General features: G+C 39.8%; 2 protein-coding genes and 1 pseudogene across 4 annotated transcripts in view; 2 read left to right on the top strand and 1 right to left on the bottom strand.

Annotated features, from left to right (window-relative positions):
• Positions 1–25,005, top strand: part of LOC145460327 (somatostatin receptor type 5-like) — a 73,312-nt gene that overhangs the window by 17,286 nt on the left and 31,021 nt on the right. For 2 of the 3 annotated variants that reach the window (XM_081445103.1, XM_081445104.1), the window contains exons 3-4: positions 397–486; positions 22,167–22,267. The gene's annotated coding sequence lies outside the window, so the exon portion shown is untranslated. Of the gene's footprint in view, positions 1–396; positions 487–13,723; positions 15,019–22,166; positions 22,268–25,005 lie in introns of those variants that run through there. The other variant, XM_081445105.1, reaches the window with a different exon arrangement.
• Positions 6,836–7,793, bottom strand: LOC145502102 (uncharacterized). Its single transcript, XM_081481386.1, has 2 exons — positions 7,477–7,793; positions 6,836–7,265 (listed from the first exon to the last, which is right to left on the bottom strand). Exons 1-2 carry the CDS (start codon positions 7,791–7,793, stop codon positions 6,836–6,838), a joined length of 747 nt encoding a protein of 248 aa, XP_081337512.1.
• Positions 19,172–20,581, top strand: LOC145502103 (somatostatin receptor type 2-like; annotated as a pseudogene).

The following is a 25,005-nucleotide window of genomic DNA, read 5'->3' on the forward strand; positions in this document are numbered from 1 at the left end:
TACTTGCCCAATAGGACCTTGAGGCAAGTAATCTGCCAACTAAGTAAAAAAAAAAAAAAAAAAAATTAAAATCTTGCCCAGGGCAAGCAAAATTTGCATGAGAGCTACTTGTCTGACAGCCAAGATGGATAACCAAGGTGTTTTTTTTTTTTTTGAACCCTGGAAACCCTAGGATAGTCTTTAGCTGATACCAATGCAGACTTTACCTCTCACTTTTGTACTTAACAGTCCTTCCACATCATTTCCTGTACACCATATACCACATAGCTAGAGTCAATAAATTAAATTGAACTATACACAACATGTGCTGAAATATATTCAGTTTGGATCACAGTAAACTGTATTTAATTTTCCTTACACTATATTAATATTAATAACGTCATCTTTTATTGGTAGGTGCATTCTCATTGTCAACCTGGTTGTTTCAAGATTACACCATATTGATCTTAAAGTCTAAGGAGAAAGAGGCAGAAAATACTGTTCAAGGTAAATGTTAATTGTCGTCATTAGATAAGGATTCAATCTCAAGCCTATATCAATATTTTAAAACTATTATTAAAACTTTCTCTGGTTATCAATTTAGGTTGAAGTGACTTTTCGGCTGCCTTAACAAATGATCAAAAAGATGCAAATAAATGAATATATACAGCAAAAAGTGCGAAATAACACAAAATAAAAATGCATAATTAAAGTGGTGACAGCAAAAAGGAATTTGGATACCGGTAATAGAAAGAGACTAAATAAATTTAAAAGAATTGCATAATTGTCTAAGTAGTGGTCGAGAATAATATTGTCTGCTTCATTAGTCATGGCAGTGTACCATGACTTGAGAGTTTTTTGGAGGCATTTGCTTGTTTCTCCTTTAATTTATAACTCCAAGTAATGTCATTGCAGAAATCTCGTAGACAAAGTTTGTTCCAAACACGAAAAAAAGAACATTTTATCAGAAATGTCAAGCATTGCAACATTTCTCCTTTTAAATGTTTTCAAACCATGCATGGTTGAACAATCATCAAATGAGCTTTGATAAATAAATGCTAATTAAGTAATTGACAAAGGCGATTATTGTGTGCAAAATAACTCTCGAGTCATGGTACACTGTGCCATGACTAATGAAGCAGACAATAATTCTAGACCACCACCAAGACAGTCTGCTATTCTTTTAAATTAGTATCTTTTAATGATCCAAATTCCCATTTGTTGTGGCCACTTTAAATATGCAATTTTATTCTGCATTATTTCACACTTTTCGTTGTATGTGCAATGATTGGCATCTTTTTGATCATCCGTTTAAGGATGAAGGCTGGCAGCCAAAAGCTCGTTTTAAGCAAAATTTTCAACTAGAGAGTGTTTTAATAGCTTTAATATGTTTTACTCTGGTTGCTCGACTGTTTTTTTTTTTTTTTTTTTTTTTATATCAACATTGTTTTCCTACAATACTGTCAGTATGTTATAAATTTTAAAATACAACAAGGATTGGATTGACCCGATTAGGTATTTGGCCAGGCAAATCTTTTGTCTTGTAAAGCTTTGTTTATGGATTACCCATTTCCTCTAATCTGGAGAAAAATAGAGCATGCAATTTCCATGTCTTTTTACAAAATAGTTATCGTTTAACTATCGGCAATGTTGAGGAATGGCGTACTGAAAATCTTGTAAAAGACGATAAACAGATGAGGTCAAATTAAAACACATTACACACGCAGCATAGTCTTGAACCTGTTTTTTTGAATTTGAATTGTTCATTTCGAAGTTGATAATTTCAGACCTTGTGATATTAGACTAGTCTTATCTTTATTTAGCCTGGATATATCTGAGATATTGTTCATACGTGTAGGTTACGTTAAATCTCTTGGAATCTTAATTGTGGCTTAGCCCCTCGCCACATTCGCCATATTTCTTTAGGACGTATTTAAACCATTCAGCCTGTTCAGGGCCAATCAGCAAGGGTGTTAGTTCAGCCTTGCCCAGGGTATTCTCTCATCTGCCATTTTGAAAAGTGGAGAAGGTCCTGGGAACGAGGTTGTCGAAGTCACAGTTCTATACATTCAAGTCTTGAAGTTCACTCTTAGGGCTCGGGGAGGGGGGGGGGTGGGTGGGGGGGGGGGCGAGAGGAGAGCGGAATAGTAATTTTTCATATTACTTGATTTTCCAAAGCTCCCGATTCTTAGAACTAAAATCATTTCCCTCCACTCAGTCAGACACAAATTCTACATGTACCCCGATTTCTTTAACTAGCTGGTTTTTTTGAACCAATTCTTGTTTCTCTTGGAAGTTTGAAAAATAGGGATTCCACTGTATGAGCAGGATGACAGTAAATATCATTGCCGTTCTCTGCACATTGAATTTTTGTCATTATTCAACTATTGGTTTGTTTTTTGAGACTTAAGAAAAGTCGTAGCACATTTTATTCATTTTGACAACCATTTGAGGAAGTCGTTATGAGTGGTTTTTTGCTTGTTTGTATCTTTTGCTAGAATCTATAAATTCGATATGTATAAATTCGATATGTATAAATTCGATATTTATCAATAAAATTGACAACGCTAAGTGAAAAATCGATAATTATCGATTAGTCACAACGAATCCTGTAATCGATTTTTTAACGATTTTTGATATCATTGACTAAGTTTTATCAGTTATTATTGAATGTTATCGATTATCAATTTTATCGATGGACTACCCAGGGAAAGTCTGGAAAGTTATGGCTTTGCAAAGTTATGCATTTTCAGAGAGGATTTGTGCTCCCCCAAGATGGTCAGGCAGCTAGACTGTAAAATACAGGGCCACCCCTTTGCATGTTACTGAATTTGAATGATTCCTTTTGTTTTGTTGGTGAAAGTAAACACAGCACAGAGTTTTTCAACCACTCTGAAAACAGCGAAGTCAAGAAAGCAGCAATTAAACCACAGGATTTTTTTCCCTTGCTTGGTTATCAAATTCTTCAATTAAACTGTGAAGAAAAACTGCTTTTCACAGGGAAAACGTTTGCACGCACTTGGAGAGAGACTGAGTAAAATGAGATTTTACTGTCATGCCAGTAGGAGCGTGATGTACGTTCTCAATGAGCCGTTCATGGCGGCATCGCTTTCAAAAGAGTTACTGAGCAGTTGTATTCCAAAGGTCAGCAAATTGTAAGCTTTATTGTAGCTAAACCTAAAACATGGTGGGCTTTGTTACCTTCAGAGCATTATGACGAGCCATAGCATTGGTGCAAGGCATTAAAGCACTATTCATGTTGAAGATGTTACACGTGCTTGGATTAAGCTGTTCAGTAGTACAGCCTTTTCTACTGGCTTACCAGCAGACGAACGTCTACATATAAAAGCTCAAACAACCGTGTTCAGAGTCCATTTTGAGTTCGTTCATTAGCAACATAGCTATTACTTATTGTAAACCTATCCTTAAATTTCTGTAAACCTTCCATGGCTTGCCCTCGCCACTCTTCGAGCACAGCTCGGATCGTTACCAGAAGTGAGGACCTATAGAAGCTCTCCAGCAAAGTCCTCAATTTTCGCCGCCGCTGCCACTCCAACAGCCACGCCGTCCCATACTGTCCTCAGCAACCATCCAGTGGTCAATCTTGGTATTCCTCGTCTGCAAATGAAACGTTTGAAACCTCTACTGAAAGTTTCTTCACTCAGGTCCGGTACAACGTCAAGGTGGACAGCTCTAATACTTCCACAAGTGTATAGGGCAATGTAGACCTTTTCCATCCAGTGGTCAAGCCCAGAACGCGGGAGTCCCGAGACCTAGTGAGTGAGGCAAGAAGTACAGTGGACCAGCAAAGGCGTCATCAGAAGCCATTAGTATCCCCGCCTATTGGCATTTGCTCCTTAGATTTAGAATTGACTGTCATCCAGATCATCCAGATCGTAATTTTGTCTTTAACTTGAAGTATGCTTAAAGAAGGCGTTCGTATTGGTTATTGCGGGCTGCGTTCGACCCGGAATCAAACAAACATATTTTTTTTCTGGTTAGCATGATTTGCACGAATTGAAAGCTTATCTCAATTTGTTCAGTAATTTCCCAAAATTTGCGAGCACCCGTGGCTAGTACGTACCAATGATTATTATTCATTTCACGAGTACTAGGATGGAAGGAAGCGCGGGCTCATTTTCCGTGTGACGTTGTGTGTAGTTTATTTGTGTAGATTTTAGTAACATTTTATGATATTATTTTAACTATGATATTATTTTACAGACATAATATGGAGATTTTATGTTTTCAATTTTACAGATATTTTTTCTCCTGCCCTTTTTACAGAGATAAGTGGACATTTTACAGAGATTTCTTTAAATGTCATAAAATCTCTGTAAATTTTACAAAACATTTACAAGAAAAATAGCAACATTTCGTGGATATTTTATACGATCTGAAAGCGAAACATTTACTAAAATTTACAGACTTTACAAAATCTCTGTAAGTGTGCAAATTTACAGACATTGTAATTTACAAAGGAAATGTTGACATTTTACAGAGATTTAACGAACTTTCTTGAAGTCTGTAAATGGTTCAAATTTTCCAGTGGGGAATTGTATTCAGTGAGTTGTAGGCTCAGACTCCAAATGTACGAACTATTTAATGAGCCAGCCACGTAATCCGGAACATGTAATAAAAGGCGAATCACAATGGCTAAAAATGGTGAGAGAAACTAGACTCAAAACCCTAAAAGCAGCGGCAAGGCTGGCCTAAAATCTTCAACACGGCAAGAAAATACAACAAAGATGAAAATCTGGAAAATTACGACAGCGAAGTTCAAATGTATGCGCGAGCACATTCTGGGCCACGATTGGCTAATTAAAATCACCTGAAATTACGCACGCGGTCAAAAACTCGTGCTAAGGCGAGAGGGGTGAGTTCAGAGTTCGTAAAGCTTAAAACATCTTTCCCCCTCGATCAATGTTCATCATAGTCCTTCAGTTCGTTTAGACACTGATCGACGTGACGTCTTCTCATTTCTCTTTCAATGGCGGGTTGCCCCCTCTGTCTCTGTGGAGTGCAGGCAATTGGTCTAGCAGGCTCTTCTGCATCTGCAACACTAGTTTCGCGAACTTCTAACGGAAACAGTTTCTGTAGAGGTCTCCTAAGACGCTTCCGCTTGCCATTGATTGAGGCAACTTCTATCGTGGCTCCTCTTACGAGATCATCGTTTCCTGGATACTCATCTAAAACCTTTCCAGGCTTCCACATTCCTCGGTTGGACTTTCCTTCTTCCATCACAATGACAATGTCACCTGTCTCAACTGATGGTGAGTTGCTGGCAGCTCCCTTCTCTAATGCTCCGTGGTGTTCTTGCAGCTCTACCACGTACTCTCGTTTCCATCGACTCCAAAAATGTGGGACAGCAATGACGTTACATAACGCTCTCTTCTGGTGAGAATTTCAACATCACTTGACTCTTCTTCGACGACTATAGATTCATCAGGAATGGACAGTAATCTTCTTCCTGTCAACAAATGAGAGTTGGTGAGAGGTTCCACTCTATCCATTGAAGATACGTATGTGAGTGGCCTGGAACTCAACACACATTCAATTTCTACGACGACAGTCAAGAGCTCTTCATACGTCAACTCGGCATTCTTTAAGTTCTTCTTCAGATAGCGTTTAACACATCGAACCATGCGCTCAAAGAAATCACTCCACCACGGGTCTCGTTCTAAACTAAATTTCCTCTTCACCTTGTGGTTTAGAAGAAAACTCTGCACTTCCGGCAGCTCAAAAAAAGATGACAAGAATCTTGGCATTGTCCGACACGACCAATCTTGGTATTCCTTGTCTGCAAATGAAACGTTTGAAACCTCTACTGAAAGTTTCTGCACTCAGGTCCGGTACAACGTCAAGGTGGGCAGCTCTACTACTTCCACAAGTGTATAGAGCAATGTAGACATTCTCCATGTCACCCTTCCCCTTCGCAGCGCGCCTCACAAATAATGGTCCAGCGAAATCTATTCCAGCGGTAGTAAAAGCAGAACTTTCTTCTACACGGAACTGAGGTAATGGCGCAGTTAGTGGGATGGCGTAATGTTGGCCCTTCGATCCTCTTGCAAATCACGCACCTTGAAAGCACCTTACGAACAACTTGTCTCCCTTTTACAATTCAGAACCGGGACCTTAGTTCCGCCAGAGTCTCTCTTGTACCATTATGAAGGACTCGCTTATGGCAATCATGAATTATCCGTGCTGTCAGGCAATGATTGGTGGGCAGAAGAATGGAATACTTAGCGTTAAATGGAATAGTTGCATTTTGTAATCTGCCTTTGCATCTGAGCAAACCATTGCCATCGGTATACAGTCCCAACTGTTTCTTCAAGCTCTAGAATCGAGGAGATTCTACCCCTGCTTGTTGCATCTCGCGCAACCACAGATTTCTGCAGCCTTATATTCGTCTGTCCTGATCGGTCCAGCTGCTGCCATGCCATTTCGCCGCGACTTATTATGCAGAAATCTTAGCACAAATGCTGTAACTCGGAACAATCTCACTCACTTTATTTCTGCTGGTGGAACACGCTTGATAAGGCTGGCACTCTAGCGTTAACAACTAGCCCAGTACAATGCCCCGGTCTGTCGCTGACACGCATTTCATCACAGTAGACACCTGAGGGTTCAGTGGTATTCGCAAATTTAGATCACATCTCTTTTCCTTCAACCAGCCAAGGAGGACCATGCCACCAGGTTTCAGACTGTTTCAATGCTTCGGCGTTCATTCCTCTAGAAGGCAAGTCGGCCGGATTTTCAATCCCAAGGCAGTGACTCCATGATTCAGGCGGCACATTTTGACGAATTTCTCTGACTCTGCTCTCCACGAACTGTTTGTACTCTCTACCTACTCCTTTTATCCAGTCAGTGTTGTAATAGGGTCGGTCCAGCAATACACTTCATCAACCTTGATCACCGGGAGTGTAACACAGACACGCTCAACCAATCTTGACAAAATCAAGGTAGCTAGAAGCTCAAGTCTTGGAATTGTTTGCTTGGCCAGACGTGCGACCCTTGTCTTGCTCATGACGAGTCGTGAGCAAGCGCCCTTGCTCGTTTCAATTTTCAGATAAACCACGGCAGCATACGCCACTTCTGAGCTGTCTCCAAATCCATGAATCTGAAAAGAGACCACGGTTTCTTCTGAATTTGGTATGTAGCACAATTTACCTGGAATGCACTGGACTTTCAGCAAATCAGATAGCCAACTTGAGTACCTGAGGGCCAGTTCTTCATTGAGAGGTTCGTCCCAGCCAATCGACAGCCAATCTTCAACTTGCACGAATCTTGAAACAGATCCTTAACTGTAATGAATAGAGGAGAAATAAAACCAAGAGGATCATACAGTTTGGCAACAACTTTGAGAACGGAGCGCTTGTTTAACGGCAGTTCGTTTGCAAATTGAAGGTGTCCTTCGCAATGTCCCAATTCAGACCCAGAATCTTCCTCTCGCATGAAATGGTGGAATTGTTTACTCCAAGCTGAGTTTATGTGTACGTTTTATCTTCTTCAGATTCCGTAGAAGCCTCCATGATAAGTATTCCTTCTTCTTGGTCAATCCACTGTATCAGCTTCTCGGAGTTTGAAATCCATTTTCTCAGATTGAAACTTCCCTCCTTCATTCTAGACTTGACCTTTGTGTAGAGCTGGAGAGCTTCAGGAGCACTATCTTGCTCCCTACCCCCATTGAAGTCATCTACGTGGAGCGAAATCAGAAAATCGTTTACAAACTGCGGATCCCCGGCTTCATAATTACACACGTGGTGTCTAACTGTCACGTTCAGCAGAAAGGGAGAACTGGTGACTCCAAACATAACACGGTTGAAACGTTTTACAGCAGTGCCAGGATTTTCACAAGTGAGATCATTTATTCACGGAAATCGTAAAACGTCTCAGTCGGCTTTCGCGACTTGAACCATCACAAAGAACTTTTCGATGTCGGCGACCAAGGCAATTTGGTGGTACCTGAATCGCATCAAGACATCAGGTATTTCCGGCAGATGTTAGTGAAAGACCTGCCTGCAGACAGTCGTTCAACGATGGACCAGTAGACTTGGCGGATGCATCATAGACTATTCTTACTTTGGTTGTCTGCTTGTGCTCACGTACAACTGGATGATGTGCCAAGTAATGAAGGCGACCAACCTGGACTGGCGCGTTGGGATCAACATCAGAGATTATTTCCTGCGACGATTGCTCGTCAATAATGCGACTGTGCTCCGCGAATAGGTCAGGGTTTCTTCTCAGACGCTTTAGAACAGAGGCCAGGCGTGAGACTGCTAATGCATAGTTGTCCGGTAACAGTGCGTGTTGTTCCTTCCAAGGTAGAGAGACTTCATAACGACCATCGCACCAGCGAATAGTGTCCAAGAACTTGTCGTCTACTGTCCCTTCGTGTGGTGACACACCGATACTTTCTAACTCCCAGAACTTCTTTACTTGTTCTACTAGGGGGTCTCCATCTTTTCTACTGATATCTAGGTCATCACAGCTATAAGTGGTAAGCCTCAGGGTGTGTCAGGTCACAATATTAACATCAGAACCCGAGCCAGGTGCGTGGGGCATGGGTCCAGACAACACCCATCCAAGACTAGTTGTCATCGCCACGGGTCCTGATTCCCCCCGTTTCATGTCTCCAGTAAAGAAAGACCAGTAGAAATCGTTTCCAATCAATAGATCTACTTCTGAACCACAGTCTTCGGTTGGCTGATCTGCGAGCTCAGGTCAGCCAAATGACTGAAAGACTGTTGTGCAAATTGCACGGCTTGATCCTTTAACGGACTGCAAATGAGAGGGACTGCAAGGGCAGTCATTTGAACCTTTGAGCTTTCAATCAGTCCACTGACATAGAACTCGACGACGTCACATTCCTTTAATTGCTCATTATCTTGACAAAACGTCTTGATAAGTAGCTTCTCTTGGGGAGTAAATTTAGTTTCGCCTTTGCGCCTTCTGATACGTAACTTCTCTGGCTGCCACTGTCGAATAAGATGCGCATATTCACCACAGGATGCAATTGATGAACCCTCGAGACATGAGAAATGGCTGTTTGTAACAGGATTGACGTGTTCGAGTCCTTATAAACGGTTGTCGAGGACTTGTTCTCATTAGATCTGCGTTTGCCTCCATCAGACGCCACCACACTGCTTCCTTGAGATTGGATTTCTGAGGTACCACTTCCACGGTTGGCATTTTCACAGATTGACATGTGATGTTTTCCTGAGGAAATACGACACACTTTTTCGGTGAGCAATTTTTCGCCAAGTGGTTGCGCCGTAAACAAACAAAGCAACAACCCTGTTGTTTTAATAGATTTCTTCTTGCGCTGATATCGGTAACTGTACCACAACTTGCACTTGGGTGACTCTGCTTACAGAATGTGCAGCTGAAAGGTTGCTCAGACTGATTAGTTAGCGTTGCGCCGGTCGGGACATCTTTACCCTTATTCGTTTGACTTGAGAGTGGTTTCTTGGGAGTGAAAGAATCAGACGGGTTTGTTCCAATAGGTTCGCAGCGTTCCCTTGCTTCGATTTCAGAGTCAAAGTCCTTTAACAGAACATCCAAGTCCCATTCGGGTTTATCTGTAGCTCTCGAGATTATTAGACGCATGCTTGGGGGTAGTTTTTCCATAAGAAGGGGAACCAAGACTTTCCCATACGACTCACATTGTATCCCCAGGGCTTGGAGGGCTTGAACGTGGGCCTCGACCCGATCATAAAGGAAGAGCAGGCGTTTCAAGTCATTGTCAACTGTACTGCTGCTACCTTCACTAGGCTCTCCATGTGACCATTAATGATTATCTGGGGCTTCCGAAAACGTTTCTTTAAAATATCTTTGGCTACTCCATAGTTTTCTGCTGTCAGCGTTAGCCCTCGAATAGCTCCTGCGGCAGATCCTTCCAGTAAATTTCTCAAGTAATGAAATTTATCAACATCTGATAAACCAGGATTGTCATCGACAGCACTTCTGAATGAATCACAGAATGGAGTGAAAGAAATAGGATCCCCATAGAATTTCTTAAGAATAATCTTGGGCGGTTTTTCTTCCCGGGTCCTAGGCCTTCTGTACGCAAGTTAGAGTTAGAGTTAGAAGGATAATGAGATATTGACTTATCTGTGTGTCCAGAGTTTTCCACTTGTACTGCGTTTAGAGCCTCGTAAATTTGCACTCTCATCTGATGAATAGATTCTCTGAAGATTCCAGTTTTGCTGATTTCGTCTTTAATATGTTCTTCCGTGATTAAGGTCAGAGTTTCGTCGTCTAAGGCACCAAGAGTGTCCAATATTTCGGTTAGAGCGATCCGATACGTTTTCACTTGATTTGCCGCAGAGAGTTCAAAGTGATCGAGTAAGGCTTGCACCTTTTCCAAAGTTGTGGTCACTCAGCCTTTATGACCTCTAAGGATTTTCTTCTTTTTCAGCCCTTCGTCAGCCATGTTTTCCTATCCTTTGAGTCGTCGAAGGTAAACTCTTTAGACCAGTCGCATCCCGGGTCTCGGCACCATGTTGGGAATTGTATTCAGTGAGTTGTAGGCTCAGACTCTAAATGTACGAACTATTTAATGAACCAGCCACGTAATCCGGAACATACAATAAACGGCGAATCACAATGGCTAAAAATGGTGAAGAAACTAGACTCAAAACTCCAAAAACAGCGGCAAGGCTGGCCTAAAATCGTGAACACAGCACGAAAGTACAACAAAGATGAAAATCTGGAAAATTACAACAGCGAGGTTCAAATGTATGCGCGAGCACATTCTGGGCAACGATTGGCTAATAAAAATCTCCTGAAATTACGCGCGCGGACAAAAACTCGTGCTAAGGCGAGAGGGGTGAGTTCAGAATTCGTGAAGTTCAAAACACAAAGACTTAACACGAAATCCGATAGGAAGCCGAACAATTTCAGTTTTTAGTGGACAAAATCCCTGTGCCAGAATAATTTTAAGTGTATTACTGCCATATTTGCATTTCTTCAAGCTAAAGATATAAATGGTGTCCTGAAATAGCACCCAAAACACTTCTTATTTAGACAGCATTGTGCAATGAACCTCCCGAAATCTGCTAAAAAAGACACATAATCTGCAATGATTTAAAAGGCTACACAAATTTTTGCCATTATGAACCTTCGGCAGAATTTTCTTGATACACAAAAATATTTTTTTAATCTGCGGAAATCATCGGAAGGCTTTGATTGAGCTTAGCCCCTCTTTCGTAAGAACTGCGAAAATTTCCGTGAAGACTATAACCCATAACAATCGCTCTCCTTTCCAGCGTTTGCGCATGCGTCATTAAAAATTGATTAATTGATTAATCAGGCGAACGTTAATCATAACTGTTGCAAATTCAAAGAATAACAAACTGTAGCCGTCTAGCAATATTAGCAATTGCGTCAAAGAAAAGCCATTTAAGACGTTTGTCAGCGACCGATACTTTGCCAAATTTCCAGAACTCTAACAAACCGCAGCTCTGTAGCTACATTTGTATTTTCCGTCAGAGATATACGATTTAATTGAAATTTGTATTAGAGGTTAGGAGAAGGAAATAAGAGAATATTCTTTTAAGATGAAAACCAATTTTTTTTTTTAGACAACTGGCTGTGTGGCACCTTATAATTATTGGACGCCCTATAAGTAGCTATTATTAACACATCGTAATAAATCGGATCCGATTCACCTAATTTAATAGGCATGAGGGCTGGAGACAGTTCTTATTTCCCTCTTGTTGTTATACGGAATACTGGAAAAATTTATATTCATTGTCGTAGAGTAAAATATTTGTGAGGTTGTAGTTTCTGATTCTGCACTGGAAATTAGAACGGTTCTGAGACTGATATCGATGCCGATATGATTACAAGCTATTTCTAAATTCTAAGCCTGGGATAATGATGCAATTCTAGCTTTCTGACTGGTTTACTGTGTCTCGCCTACATGCCATTATACCTGCATTTGACCTTATATGGAAATAAATGCGGCAAATGTCACTCGGCATAAAATTTTTCCGGGAAACCAAGTTTCATCGACAAAAAAATAGAAGAAGGAACAGATTCGGTGAGCTATCTGCAGAATAAATACGAGAAATTACGGACAATGCGGTCCTAATAACAACAAAAAAGCCACAACGTTCGGGATGAGATTATTCAACGGTACGTATCCGTTAAGTTTCCCTTTAAAAGTTGCAAAATTTCAAATATGAACGTCGAGATTTTACGCATTTATATTTATTACGTATAAGATTACGTAACAACAACAATTTTTACCTTAGTTACTGAATGGCTTGCTAGTCCTGGCGCACCAAATTTTCAAAACCGATAAAAGAATTGTCAAAAGAAGAACTAACTGTTTTTCTGAAGAGTTTTTACGCGTTTGGGAGGAAGAAGCGTGGCACGTCAGTTCACAAAAGTTCATCAATGAAATTAATTTGAGAGCCGCCACTGATCGTTTCCTTCGCTCGCGGCCGCTCAAAAAACCGTTTTCCATCATCTCTGACCCCGCTTTTACTGAGGTTAATAAAGTATTAGAGCGTTTGTAAAAGACCTCATGAACACGGGCAGCATTGCCGGCGTAGTCCATAATAAACCAATTTCCAATGAGCAAATGAATAAATTAACTGTTCGACAGCGGCGTGCTCAGACCAGCAGAGAGCAAAAATCCGGCGCAGCTAAAGAGAACTACCTAGTTTTACTTCGGTCTCCTTTTTGGCCGACGAGGACAAATTATTCACCGCCATCTTGCGTCAACAACTGATTCGGTCCGTGGGAAAAACCCCTCAATGAGTTGAGTATTTTGAGCTGAACCGAAGTCAGTCCGGTTCTTTAAATGCCACGAAAAACCATCAGGGCGGCCTTGGAGATTCTGAAGATGAATCCGACACTAGATAGTTTCTGTCCCTGACTCTGAAACTGGCCAGCAATCAGCTTCACCATCCAACTCGAAATGCCAACAATTCAACAAAGCACAGCAAGGGAACGCTGAAAGAGTTCTTGTCGAGAATAATTTTCGCACAACGTCTGTGTCACATGGCGAACAAAGTTTTCCGCAGTATTTTTACAACTGTAATGTGCAAGTGCACAATTATTAATCTTCTCAATCATCGACGATGACTCAAACTTGAACTCTTTTCAAACTTTCTGATCAAGGTTGTATATCATTCATTTGGTAGACGTTCCTTGAATTATAGATGATTGTAGTTTTCGTTCAGCAGACTCGCTTGCTTCGCTTTCCAATTTTTCATTCAACTAAGTTTACAAACGGTGCACATGCCGTGTGATTTCCAGCTTGCTGTTGTTTTTGCCACATCAACTTCCGGTCGTTTTGTAAAATTAAACTCCAATAGAATTAAACTATAACTCCCAAGTATACAAGCGTATCGAATTTAATAAAACAATTATTCCATTCGCGCTTGTTGGATGTGAGATTGGTTATAGCCAACTCGGCTCTACGGGCCTCGTTGCCTATTAACCATCTCATATCCAACGCGCTCTCATGGAATAATTGTTAATTATTGTTTGCGTAGTTCATTATTTGTCGTCTGACAGCGTTCCTCTTTGCCATACGACAATATATACTGAGCAAAAAATTTAATTATTTTAGCAACTTATAGTATAATCAGTGCATGATAAAGAAACGCACAAAGTACTATCAATATCTAAGGCTTTTAGACAGTGAAGACAGTGACGGCAATTCCTTTTTAGTTTTTAGTTCAAAGGATTTACAGGTAACTCATAACTATGTAGCTTATCTTTATTTGTGATAGTATTATTGTTTTTCCGGCCGAAGCTAAATATTCCTATTTTAATTTACTGCAGATTTTAGGTTGAAATTATTTTTTTTGAATATTCTTAGATTATAGCGAATGGCATTTCTGTGAAGCTTGGAAATTATTTGGTGCCTGGTTTTGGAGCCAACCTGCAGGCATTAAAGCCTGATATGACGAAAATAAGTTCTTGCAGAAATGTTATTAGCAACGAACATACGGCTAGTGCTGTCTTTGTTGCCTTTTGAGACAAAGGAAAAATTTTATGCGGTTTAGTTAAAAACGTGATTTTATTGTATTTACAAATTTTCAACACACAAAATTATGTTCTTTCCAAAATCCCAGCCTCGGGTTTATTCATAAGATTTTCCTAAAATTTCGCAAATTTCAGCCTCGATATTCTTACGAAATATATTCTTATAAGAAAAAGAAAGGGTGTATGTCAATTGGGAAAACGAGTTAAATACAAAATAGCGTTTTAAATACAAATATAGTATACAGTGTGCAGGCTCTAGAGAAAAGACGGAGAGATCGGAGTCGTGAAGCGAAACAGTTTGGCCAAAGAATTTGATGTTCATGTTGCCATAACAATTATGTTTTGTTTCTTTGGCCGGGTCCATATAATTTTTGAAGTTTTCTGCGGTAGATCTAAAGACTAAATTTATTATAGTTTTCGTTTTACCACTTTTTCCATTTCCCCTTTTTCAAATATTCATGGCCTCGCAATTTTATAAAATCTCCAAAATGACGGATGTGAGGTAATACATTTTTTAACGTATAGCCTTATTTCCATTTCGTCACATGAAAATGTTTTTGGAATACAGTATTTAACACAATGAAAGCAAGAGTTGCGTAGTATTTAAGCATAATGTTGCGCCTAGGGCATCTCCGAGTGCGTCATTAAAGATTGATTGACGAAGCTAACATCTGTTACCACCAAGTTAATCATGTCTGTTGCAAAATTAAAAGAAAAAAAATAAACAAATCGCCCCCGGCAGCCCTCGCTATTATTAATTTCATTACAGAAAAGCCATTAGAGATTTGTACAGGAAGTGAGGGGGTGTGGCGCTAGGAGATATGAGAGAAATATTGAGAAGGAACATAATCATGACGCGCGTATTACATTAACAGACAACGTATTAAACAGGTTGTTGGGGATCTTTTTGTTATTGGATGCCTGAAAAAGTTATAGGAGTAATCTATTGCAATAAAGCGGAATTACTTGTACGTATGCGGACTGGAAGCAGTTCTTTTTCCCACTGGTCGCCGCGTTTTCTTATCTTCAAAGGTAGGCAAGTCGTCATTGTAACGACAAGTACCAGTATAGCATTTAGTCGTATGAGGTTGTAATGAGGGTACTTAAAGGGAGCTGTAGCAAACCATGACGGCGAAGCCAGCTCAACTATTTGTTCATATCATTTCGCCATGTCCGTGTTTATGTGTGTTTATTCACAATACCGTACAAATAATAGTGAAACTGGGCGTTCGAATTCTCTTCAAGTAATTTTCTTGTCTGTTGATCGTCTAAAACATTTGATCACGGCTTGAATCATTCGAAAATTTAAACAGCTCGTCAATTTGGTGAGTTTCAATATCTTCCTTTTCGGCAATAGAGTACGGTTAAACCTGTATTAAGCGGACAACTACGTTAAATGAGCTATTTATATATTTTAATAGCTTCTATGACTCTTCAATGTAAAAATAACCTTCGTGTAAAAATCTATTTAATGCATATCATTTCTGCGGTAAGATGTTGAGTACTTGCAACACGATTGGGTTTATATTTTAATATAGGCGAAGAACACGAAAATACGTGCTCCTTCCATATTGTTGTTTTCTTTCGCGAGTCGACTTCCGTTCAGACGATACTTTAAATACTTTAAAATTCAATACTTTAAAATTAAAATCCTAATTCTTCAAAAACCTAAAATCCTAAATCCTAAAAGTTAAAATCCTAAGAATTAAATACGGTATATAATACAATTAGGCTACAAATAAAAAGTAAAAACTACAAATCAAATGCACGCTTAAAAAGATAAGTCTTAAGATTAGCCTTAAAAACTGCCTCTGATGATGAAAGTCTGATCTGGAGGGGTAGTTTATTCCAGAGCCTTGGTGCCGTTTTAAGATTTGCTCTAGGCTCATCAAGCAACCTGTTGTTTGAAGATCTTAGTGTCCGACCAGAAATGTTAAATCGCAGTAGGTCTCTAATGTAATCAGGGGCCAGTCCATTCAGAGCTTTGTAAGTTAACAACAATATTTTGAAAATAATCCTAAAATGAACTGGCAACCAATGTAAGCTCCTTAGTATTGGTGTGATGTGTTCCTGCCTTCTAGTCAAGGTAACAAGGCGAGCTGCTGAGTTCTGTACAAGCTGAAGTCTATTAATCAGATACTTTGGGAGACCGTACAGTAGGGCGTTACAATAGTCCAAACGCGATGTTATGTAAGCGTGAACAATAGTCTCAGTAGTACTCTGGGATAGGTATCGCCTAATTTTAGCTATACTACGAATGCGGAAAAATGCGCTCTTGCAGGTTATTTTAACATGCTCTTTGAAATCCAAACATTGATCGAATGCAACTCCTAAATTCCTGGCCTGTTTACTAGACTTGATTACTTTATCACCAACTCGTATATAGTCGAGGGGTGGTCGTGGACGATATTTAGAACTAATAACCAAAAGTTCAGTCTTATGCCGATTTAACTTAAGTTTGTTGCGCAGCATCCAGTCCCCAGTGTCCTTAACACATAATTCTACGGCCATCTTTGAGCTTGATAGATGATTAGGACAGTTGGACGTAAACGACAAGTACAACTGTGTGTCATCTGCATAGAGATGAAACGGTATGCTATGCTTTCTGGCTATGTCACCCAGCGGACTTGTATAAAGGGAATACAACAAGGGTCCCAGTACAGAACCCTGTGGTACCCCGTAGGGTAAATTCTTCTTTGACGATTCAATTCCATTAACAGAAACAAACTGTTCGCGTGAGTGAAGGTACGAATGAAACCAATTAAGAGCAGTGTTCCTAATACCAAAGCGATTCTGTAGTCTAGATAACAAAATCGAATGATCGACAGTATCAAACGCAGCCGATAAATCGAGCAATAGTAATATAACCGATCTGTTATTGTCAATAGCCTTCAAAATATCATTTTGAACTCTCACAAGCGCAGTCTCTGTACTGTGATGAGATTTATACGCCGACTGAAATTCTTCTAATAAGCCTTCATTATCATTAAGGTGGTCCATTAATTGTGCTGCAACTGCTTTCTCCGTAACTTTGGATAGAAAATATAAATTCGAGACAGGACGAAAGTTAGAAAATAGTTCATGATCAGCTCCACTCTTTTTCAACAACGGCTTCAACATGGCAACCTTGAATCTATCAGGTACTTGGCCACTTGTAAGAGACAAGTTAACTATACGAGTGATCATTGGAAGCAGATAATGACGGCACCCTTTGAACACTGAAGATGGAATTGGATCAAGTGTACAGGACTTTGAACACAGGTGATTCACAAAACCAGATACGACCTCCTCAGAGACCAGTTTAAATTCACTTAGCAGCTGACCAGCTAGACAGCTTTCAGACTCAGCATTGCATGAAGTAACTTGACCGTCATTCAGAGTTCCATCAACTTTGTCAAGATCATTGCGGATTTTAACAATTTTGTCACTAAAATATTCAACGAATGATTCGGACAGAGAACAGTTATTAGGCCCAGATGGATAACGCTGGACTGGATTGGAGTGCAGAAGCTTCTCTATTGTCTTAAAAAGAAGTCCAGAGTTCCCTGAGTTTTCCTGGATCACTGATGAATAAAATGTGTGCTTCGCGGAGGCAATCATGTCATTAACAACACTGTTCTGAAACACATACCGTTCTCTATCTGCAGGTAACCTTGTACGTCGCCAGTTACGTTCGAGCTTCCTCCTTATGTTCTTTTGAACACTAATGTCAGTTGAATACCAAGGCGCACAAGGACGAAGAACTACCTCACGGGTCCTTTCGGGGGCATAAACATCAAGGGTGGACTTCAAGACCCGATGATAGGAATCAACTAACGAATCCAAATCACGCGTGATTCATCAAACAAGGACGAATTCATGATAGTGTCATTGAATTCAGCATAATCAATCGAACGCAGCTTCCGGTGGCGAATAGTTTTTGTTGGAAATTGTGGTTTGTGCAATAATAAATGCATAAAAATAGTTTAATGATCAGAAATCAAAGGGTCATGAACCATAACATTGTCTATAAGTTTACACTGATTTCTAGTTATGATTAAATCCAAGATATGACCACTTGTGTGAGTCGGCGTAGTCACCCATTGTTTCAGATCGAAAGACGCTATTAGGTCACAAAAATGCAATGCGTCGACATCACGCGAAGAATCCACATGTAGATTAAAATCACCGACAATTAAAAGCTCGCCTGATGCTGTGGCCAATTCCTCAAGCAGGAGAGAAAATTCACGATAAAATGTTGACAAAGGCACAGATGACGGTGGGCGGTAAATAATTATCATCCTGATCATCTTTGAGCTCTTGAAACGAACATCCAAGAATTCGAACGACTGGAAGGAAGTGTTCCACTCACTATTTTTGCATTTAATATCCATACTTTCTATGAAAAGCAAACCGACACCACCACCTCTTGATTCCCGTGGAATGTGGATAAAATCATAACCAGTAATATAGTTCTTAACCCTTGGACGAAGAGGGACCGCCCATCCCCGTAAGGTTTTTTCAAAATTTTGAAAAGACGTTTTGCTCTGAAGGGCTGAGACTTTCAGTAGCTATTTCTTCATTCCCTGTAAAAAGTTTGATATGCCAATTATGTGTCCATCATTTTTGACGTTACCATGGTAACGATCATCTTTCAAATTTCATATTATAACATAGCCTTAGCGAAGCGCGCGTTCTGATTGGCTAATACGCTCGATCCATTTGCTCGTGGGTTGCTCGCTCACGTCACTTTGTTTATTTCGACTTTTTGTCAGCAATTATTTCCATCGATGTAAAACAAAATTCCTCTTTCTCTTCTCCTAGAATATGGAAAAATCTAATGATTCTTCCGGAGATAAGGAATATTATTCCTGTTAGCTACCAAGTTTCGAACTCAAGTTTTTTTGCGGTGCCTCCACGTAAGAGATTTGCGAATTTGAGCGAGCAGGAGTTGAATCAGCTGGTTGAACAAATAAACAGATCAAAGGCACTCAGCACTCGGAGACGGACCAAAAAACAACAAACTGTTCTGTATCAACCTTTCGAGGTTAGTAATGCATTGCGGGAATTTTAGAGAGAATTTTCTAGCGATTTGACGACAATAAAATTCAGCTCAAGCTTTCTTTGTAAAACTAATCTGGCAACGAAAGTCATTTATATGCTTTCGGCCAACAAAACTTGAACATGAGAGCTTTATAATTAACAAATCTCTGTACTCTACTACCCTGCATTCGTGTCTATTACCGCCTCCATTTTCTGTCTCGCTGTGATGGCATTTGATCGATTCTTTGCTGTTGTGTATCCTTTCCGGAGTAGCATTTGGTTCAGGAAGCCTAAGGTCATAACAGCACTTGTTTGGGTCTCATCCGTGGCCTTGATGTCACTCGCACTAGTGGTCTTCAAATTCATAGATGGTGCCTGCCGTTTTGATGCCACTGTCATATCGCCTCTGGCCATCTGAAGTTACATCTTTGTTCTCATCTACCTTCTGGCGTCTCGCCATCATCTCCATCCTCTATATTACAGTTTCTGGAAAACTCTGGCTTCACAAAATGCCTTCGGATGATGAAGTACGTGTATACCAACGAGAACGGGAAATCCCCAAGAAAAAACTCATCCGAATGCTCATCAACGTTGTGGTGGTGTTTGCACTCTGTTGGCTTCCAGTGCATGCGTATCAGATGGACCATTCTGTAAAAATGGGAACATCATGGCCGCCTTCCTTCATTTACTTCTGCTGCTGGTTTAGCCAGGCTAACAGTGCTATAAATCCATGGCTGTACATTGGTCTAAATGGAAAGATGAAAGCAGCCTGCACCAAAATGATCAGAAGTCACCGTACAAGCAACTTAAACAGGAAAATCCTATGATCACTGCCTCGAGAGGCAAAACGAACTTCTCAAAGAGCTCCTTCCAAAATACCAAACTGTAAATATCAGTTTGGTCGGTGTAACAAACAAGAAATAGTGTTTGAGAGACATTGCTTGACTAGTATGTCTAGTGATTCGCGAGACATCGCTTGGACTTGAGTGGTAAATGTGAGATATTGCTTGACTGTTGGCAAGCTAAAGCAAAGTTGTAGAGAGACATAAACCAATTTAATTGAAAGTAGTATGCAAAGATCTAATCCTGGCTGTAGCTTACGAAACGTATCAGCTATGACGGCTTGGGGTATTAAAACAAAAAAGTCACTTCTATACAGAGTTTTTCATAAAGCCAAACTGAATGTCTTTTTGTTAATAACTTGTTTTTAAACCCAAAAACGTATTGCATTGCTTTTCCTAAAACAACTCTTTGAGTTCATTTTGACACTATGCTAAACTAATTGACAGTCTGACTTTAAACAGTTATTGCTCTTTTTCAGCTCTCATTCACAATAGTTTAGTCTAGTTTATTATATGGCAATTTGACGAAAGTTTCAATTTCTTCTTGGCTGTTTCCTTCGTCCTGTCCAGCACCAACTCGTTAAAAATTTAACGCTATGGATTTACTGTTCTCCTGATATTGTAGTTCGTCGGGGTAATAGACTTCACTCTCAGAGTGTTCCTCGCCACTCATGGTTTTCAGCCGCTACAGCATTCAGAAAAAAAAAAAAAAAAAGAAAAAAAAAAAACAATAGTTTCTTAATTACCTCTTCCTTTGATTTTAGGGCCCGTTATCGGCGCGGGGGCATTACGAGAGGGAAAATTCCCTAGAATTAGCCAATCAGAGCGTGCGATATATTGACTACGTGCGAACAAAAGCCATATAATAGATATTTTAGCTAATGTTATTTAATAGGGTAAGATGTAATACTTAGCGACATGTGTCCTTTCCCAAACCTGAAAATTTGAAAGCACTTGGCCATGGACAGTACAATCCAAGTCAATTTACATGTGTAATGAACAATTTTGTTATGTCTTTAAACTCTGAATGAGGAAGGGACTAGAGTAGGACGGCGGAGAGGAGGGGCGGTAGGAGAGAGGGCTGTTTCACTGGATGGAGTTTCATTGAAATTGTAGGACCAAGTATATTGATCGATGACCCTGTAAATACAAATGAAATGACTGTACAGTGTCATGATTAACGATTTCCCGTTCTTTTTTATTTTAATTTGTCTGCTTGAAGCTTTTCAACGAAGAAGGGTGTAAGTAAATCTGTAATTGGTAATTTCCAAAATTATTTGAATATAACCTGTAAAATGTCGTATGGTTTTAGTGTTTATGTTGCTGGGGAAAAAAAATAGGTGTTAGCCTTACTTTGGTTGTTATTTGGATAGTCACATCAATATTTTAAAGTTTAATGTAATGCAGCCGCGACAAGGCATAAAAATGGTCATATGACTGAAAGTGTAAAAGGATGCTAACGCTGAAACTGAAAGAGGTCAAAACGCACCGAGCCCTCTATTAATATGCAACAATGCAGTGTTTCTGAAGAAAATACACTAGAAGACACAGATATCGAGTGTTTTTAACGCAACTTAAGAAAAACTCTCAGGGTGCTGTAACTGTTTGTAAATGTTTGTATGGATTTAAAATTCCAATCGATAAGTGTGTAACCTAATTTGTCGTACTTCTTGAGATGATTTACGGTATTAGATTTCCTGTTTAAATGGATAGTGTTGGGTGGAATTTTCATCCTTGACGAAAACATCTACCGTCTACATCTACATCTACTGGGTACCATGTTTAAAAATAACTTCAGAGGGAACCCCTTGCGAAAACGAACTTGTATGTGGGTTAACTCTTTCAGATGTTCCCTTCATCATATCGAGTGCACCAATCAAGAGCGAGATTTATGGCACCTTCATATCCCAATACAAAGGCTGAGAAATGTTATTTAGAGTGCCAAAGCCCAAAGTATCTACCAATTATTATTTACATTTTAAGCAAGAAAAATTAAGAAATTTTAAGTGGCTTACGTTCATTACAAAATTAAACTTTAGGCTAAGGCCCCGTCCACTCGACGCTGAGGGAAATTGAAAAGCTCCGTTTCTAAAGTGTTTTCCATCCACACAAACGTTTTCAAATTCCTCCAGTTTGCCAAAGATCTTCTTTGCAAAGCTTCATTTCGTGACGGATCAGTGTGGACGGTAGGCCTAACCGTAGAAATAAAACTGCGTTTTGAAATTTCTCCGGCGTAGTGTGGACGCTGCCTAAGAATTGAAGATCGAAACTTTGGAATTCATTTGCGATGCTTCCTTGCCTTTTTTTGGTTTTCAGCAGTTAAACGTTGTATATTCACATCTGCCCGAGTACGACGTTTTCATTCACAACAAGCAGATCAAGGATAAAGTCCTACCATTCATAGCTGCTAAAAATAGGTAAGGTTAGTAGAAACGTTTCACTTTAAAACAGTGCGTTAATAGCTTGCTCTAACGCTCACCTATATCTATGCAGGATAGTAAAATTCGATTTTCTCGAACTTTGTCAGGAAAAAGGTTTTTACTAACTTATTTTAAAACTGTAACTTTGAGGTTCTTTTTTACCGAAACGAACAAGACTCGACCCCAAAATTACCGTCTTTTTACGAGCGCTATGGCAAGCCAAAATAATAAGCCTGGCTGGAAAAGCTAAACCAGCTAAGCCGTTGTCAGATCCGCATGAAATTTAACTTGGAGTTTTAGAAAATTTCAAAGTTATACGCATCGACGATGTTGCGTCACGTCAAAATTTAGGTCAATTTTGTTGACCTGAGTCAAAAACCCAAAATGGCGATCACGAGCAAATAACGATATTTCGCGAACCCACGGAAAACACTGCAGGCTATGCAATTGGTATTCATCTTCGCTGTAAATGTGTCACTGAGCAACCTGCTGACCACCATTGCCGGATTAGCGAGCTATATGCAATTATACCAATTAAAGATAAAAGATCATACATTTGGCGTTTGGCGAGTACGGACAACACACATAACGAAATGTCAGATGATAAATCAGCATCGAAAAAAATCTCTGAGAAAACTAGTGGAATACATAGCTGACGAACTACTTTCAGTGATTTCGTACCTTAATTTAATTTTATCTTGATAAAAAAAATGGGCTGAAATGGTAACGTCGCTCGCAGGTTTTTATACGTTGCGTGTACGAAACATTCTTAGCTGTCGCCAGGTTATCTGGTAACCAGTCGCGCGGCTGGTGGCCAAACAAACAAAAGAATGGGAACCACGCAGCCGCGCGACTGGTTATAAGATGGAAAATCTTAAAATTAATGTCGAGACGACGTTTGGACGTTCGTTTAACGTCCGTATGAAGCCAACTGAGTAAATAAAATGGTTTAGAATTGAACCACAAAGAAGAAATTCCTATTATAGTTAAATTAGAACCCATTGTATTCGAGAACTGATCTAAAAAGACCTTGAGAAGGGCAACAACTTGAGTAGCGCATTTCAAAAGCACGAACTGAGAGCCTTTCTGCTATCTCAAACGGATAAGCATCCATGTCTATGTTTGTTTGTGCCTTGCGGAATCAGTATTCGCTTTTCTGGCTATTGTTTTATTATTCCTAGGTGGTATTTTTGTCTTGTTTTACAACTGGGCATGGGGTAATTAAGGTGACACTTAGATCTTCTTTTTTGGGTCGTTTGCAGTAACGAACCGATCATGTACAATCTTTCTTTCAATATGTCGACTGAGAAGTTTCATGCGATCCAATTTTTTTTTTCTATATTATAATTTAGTGATTTGAAAATCTTGAACGGCTGCCGATCATTTAGTCACAGCGAATCAAAAAACCTAGCTTTTATTGGCAGTTTATTTACATAGAAACGCCCTAAAACCAGAAAAAAAAAAAAAAAAGAAAGAAAGAAAGGAAAAGAAGAAGAAAAAGAAAATATCCTTTGAGCTCGGTAAAGTTTGGTTAACTGATATCGTTAAAGCTCCATCTAAGTGCTAAGATGCACACAAGACTTTATTACGGGCCATTGAGACGAGAGATCCTACATGAAGACAATTTGAGTTTTAATTAAAATATGAATTACTAATTTTCCATGTGTTTGTGGAAAACGAAATACCTTGTATTTTTATTCCACGGGATAACTGTGTGTAAAATGTTTCCTGTCTATCACGTTACCATCCCTATAAATTTGGAAAAACAACTGTTTTTTTCCTCCATAAAACCTCGATCGCCTTATACACTAAACTGGCCACAGAAACGCTTGATTAATGCCCGTTAGAGCATATCCACATTAATTTATGGGTGGCGAATGATCCTTCAAAAACCACGAGTCTCGCAAACTTTTCGTCGAATTTTACGGGTCTCAAAGTCTGTTTTTTCTTTTTTTTTTTTTTTTTGAGCAGTTATGTGCGTCTCACAGTCTCTACTTTGTTCGTATAGTGTGATCGTCCGGGTGAGTGTAGTTCTGAAAAGAACTGTTGTTGGTAACTGACGTTTCGTCAACCTGAGCGGAAGTCATCTTCAGAGTCAAGTGAATAGTGTTTGTCAGTCGCTGATGTTATAAGTCTGGTCCGTTGAACGTGATTGGTCAGTATAGCCATGATGGTATTGGCTGAAAGACTCGTGTAAAGTTTGTCATCAGTCATTGGTGGGTTTCGATCCGTCTATTGTTAGTCAAATAGGTCGGTTTTTGGTTCGTGTATTATTAAGTCGGTCTGTTAGAAGTCCGTTTGTCGGTTTCGTTTCTGTCGTGGATAAGTCGTTTGTAAGGCGCCGGTAGTTGTTGACATCTGTTGAGAGGTGTTTGTTCTAGGTTAGTGTACCAGCTTTCCAGAGTCAGTCGTTGAAAATAGCTTGTACTGTAGGTTAAGCACTGAGCAGAGTCCCAGTCAGTGTTGTGGTTTGTCAGTTGATGATGTACAGTGACTATACCTTACATTAAGGGCACTTCTGAGACCATCTCACGGATCCTACAGCCCTACAACACTCGTGAAGCCCACAAACCTACAACTACGTTACGACACTTACTGACCAACGTGAAAGACAGAGACGAACCTAACAACAGACAGGGAGCAGTTTACAAGATCAAATGCTCCGACTGCCAGGCTTCCTACATTGGTGAGACTGGCAGAAACCTTAACACGAGACTGACTGAACACAAACGAGC

The sequence above is a fragment of the Orbicella franksi genome, chromosome 11 (assembly GCF_964199315.1).
Source record: "Orbicella franksi chromosome 11, jaOrbFran1.1, whole genome shotgun sequence".
In the NCBI taxonomy this organism is placed as follows: Eukaryota; Metazoa; Cnidaria; class Anthozoa; order Scleractinia; family Merulinidae; genus Orbicella; species Orbicella franksi.

What these genes read in the sequence shown, in the direction of transcription:
- LOC145502102 (XM_081481386.1), bottom strand. Translation starts at nt 7,793, where the DNA reads ATGTTTGGAGTCACCAGTTCTCCCTTTCTGCTGAACGTGACAGTTAGA. An exon ending in GAATCTGAAGAAGATAAAAC is followed by an intron (nt 7,266 to 7,476) that starts GTACACATAAAC and finishes ATCTGTTTCAAG; the next exon opens with ATTCGTGCAAGTTGAAGATT.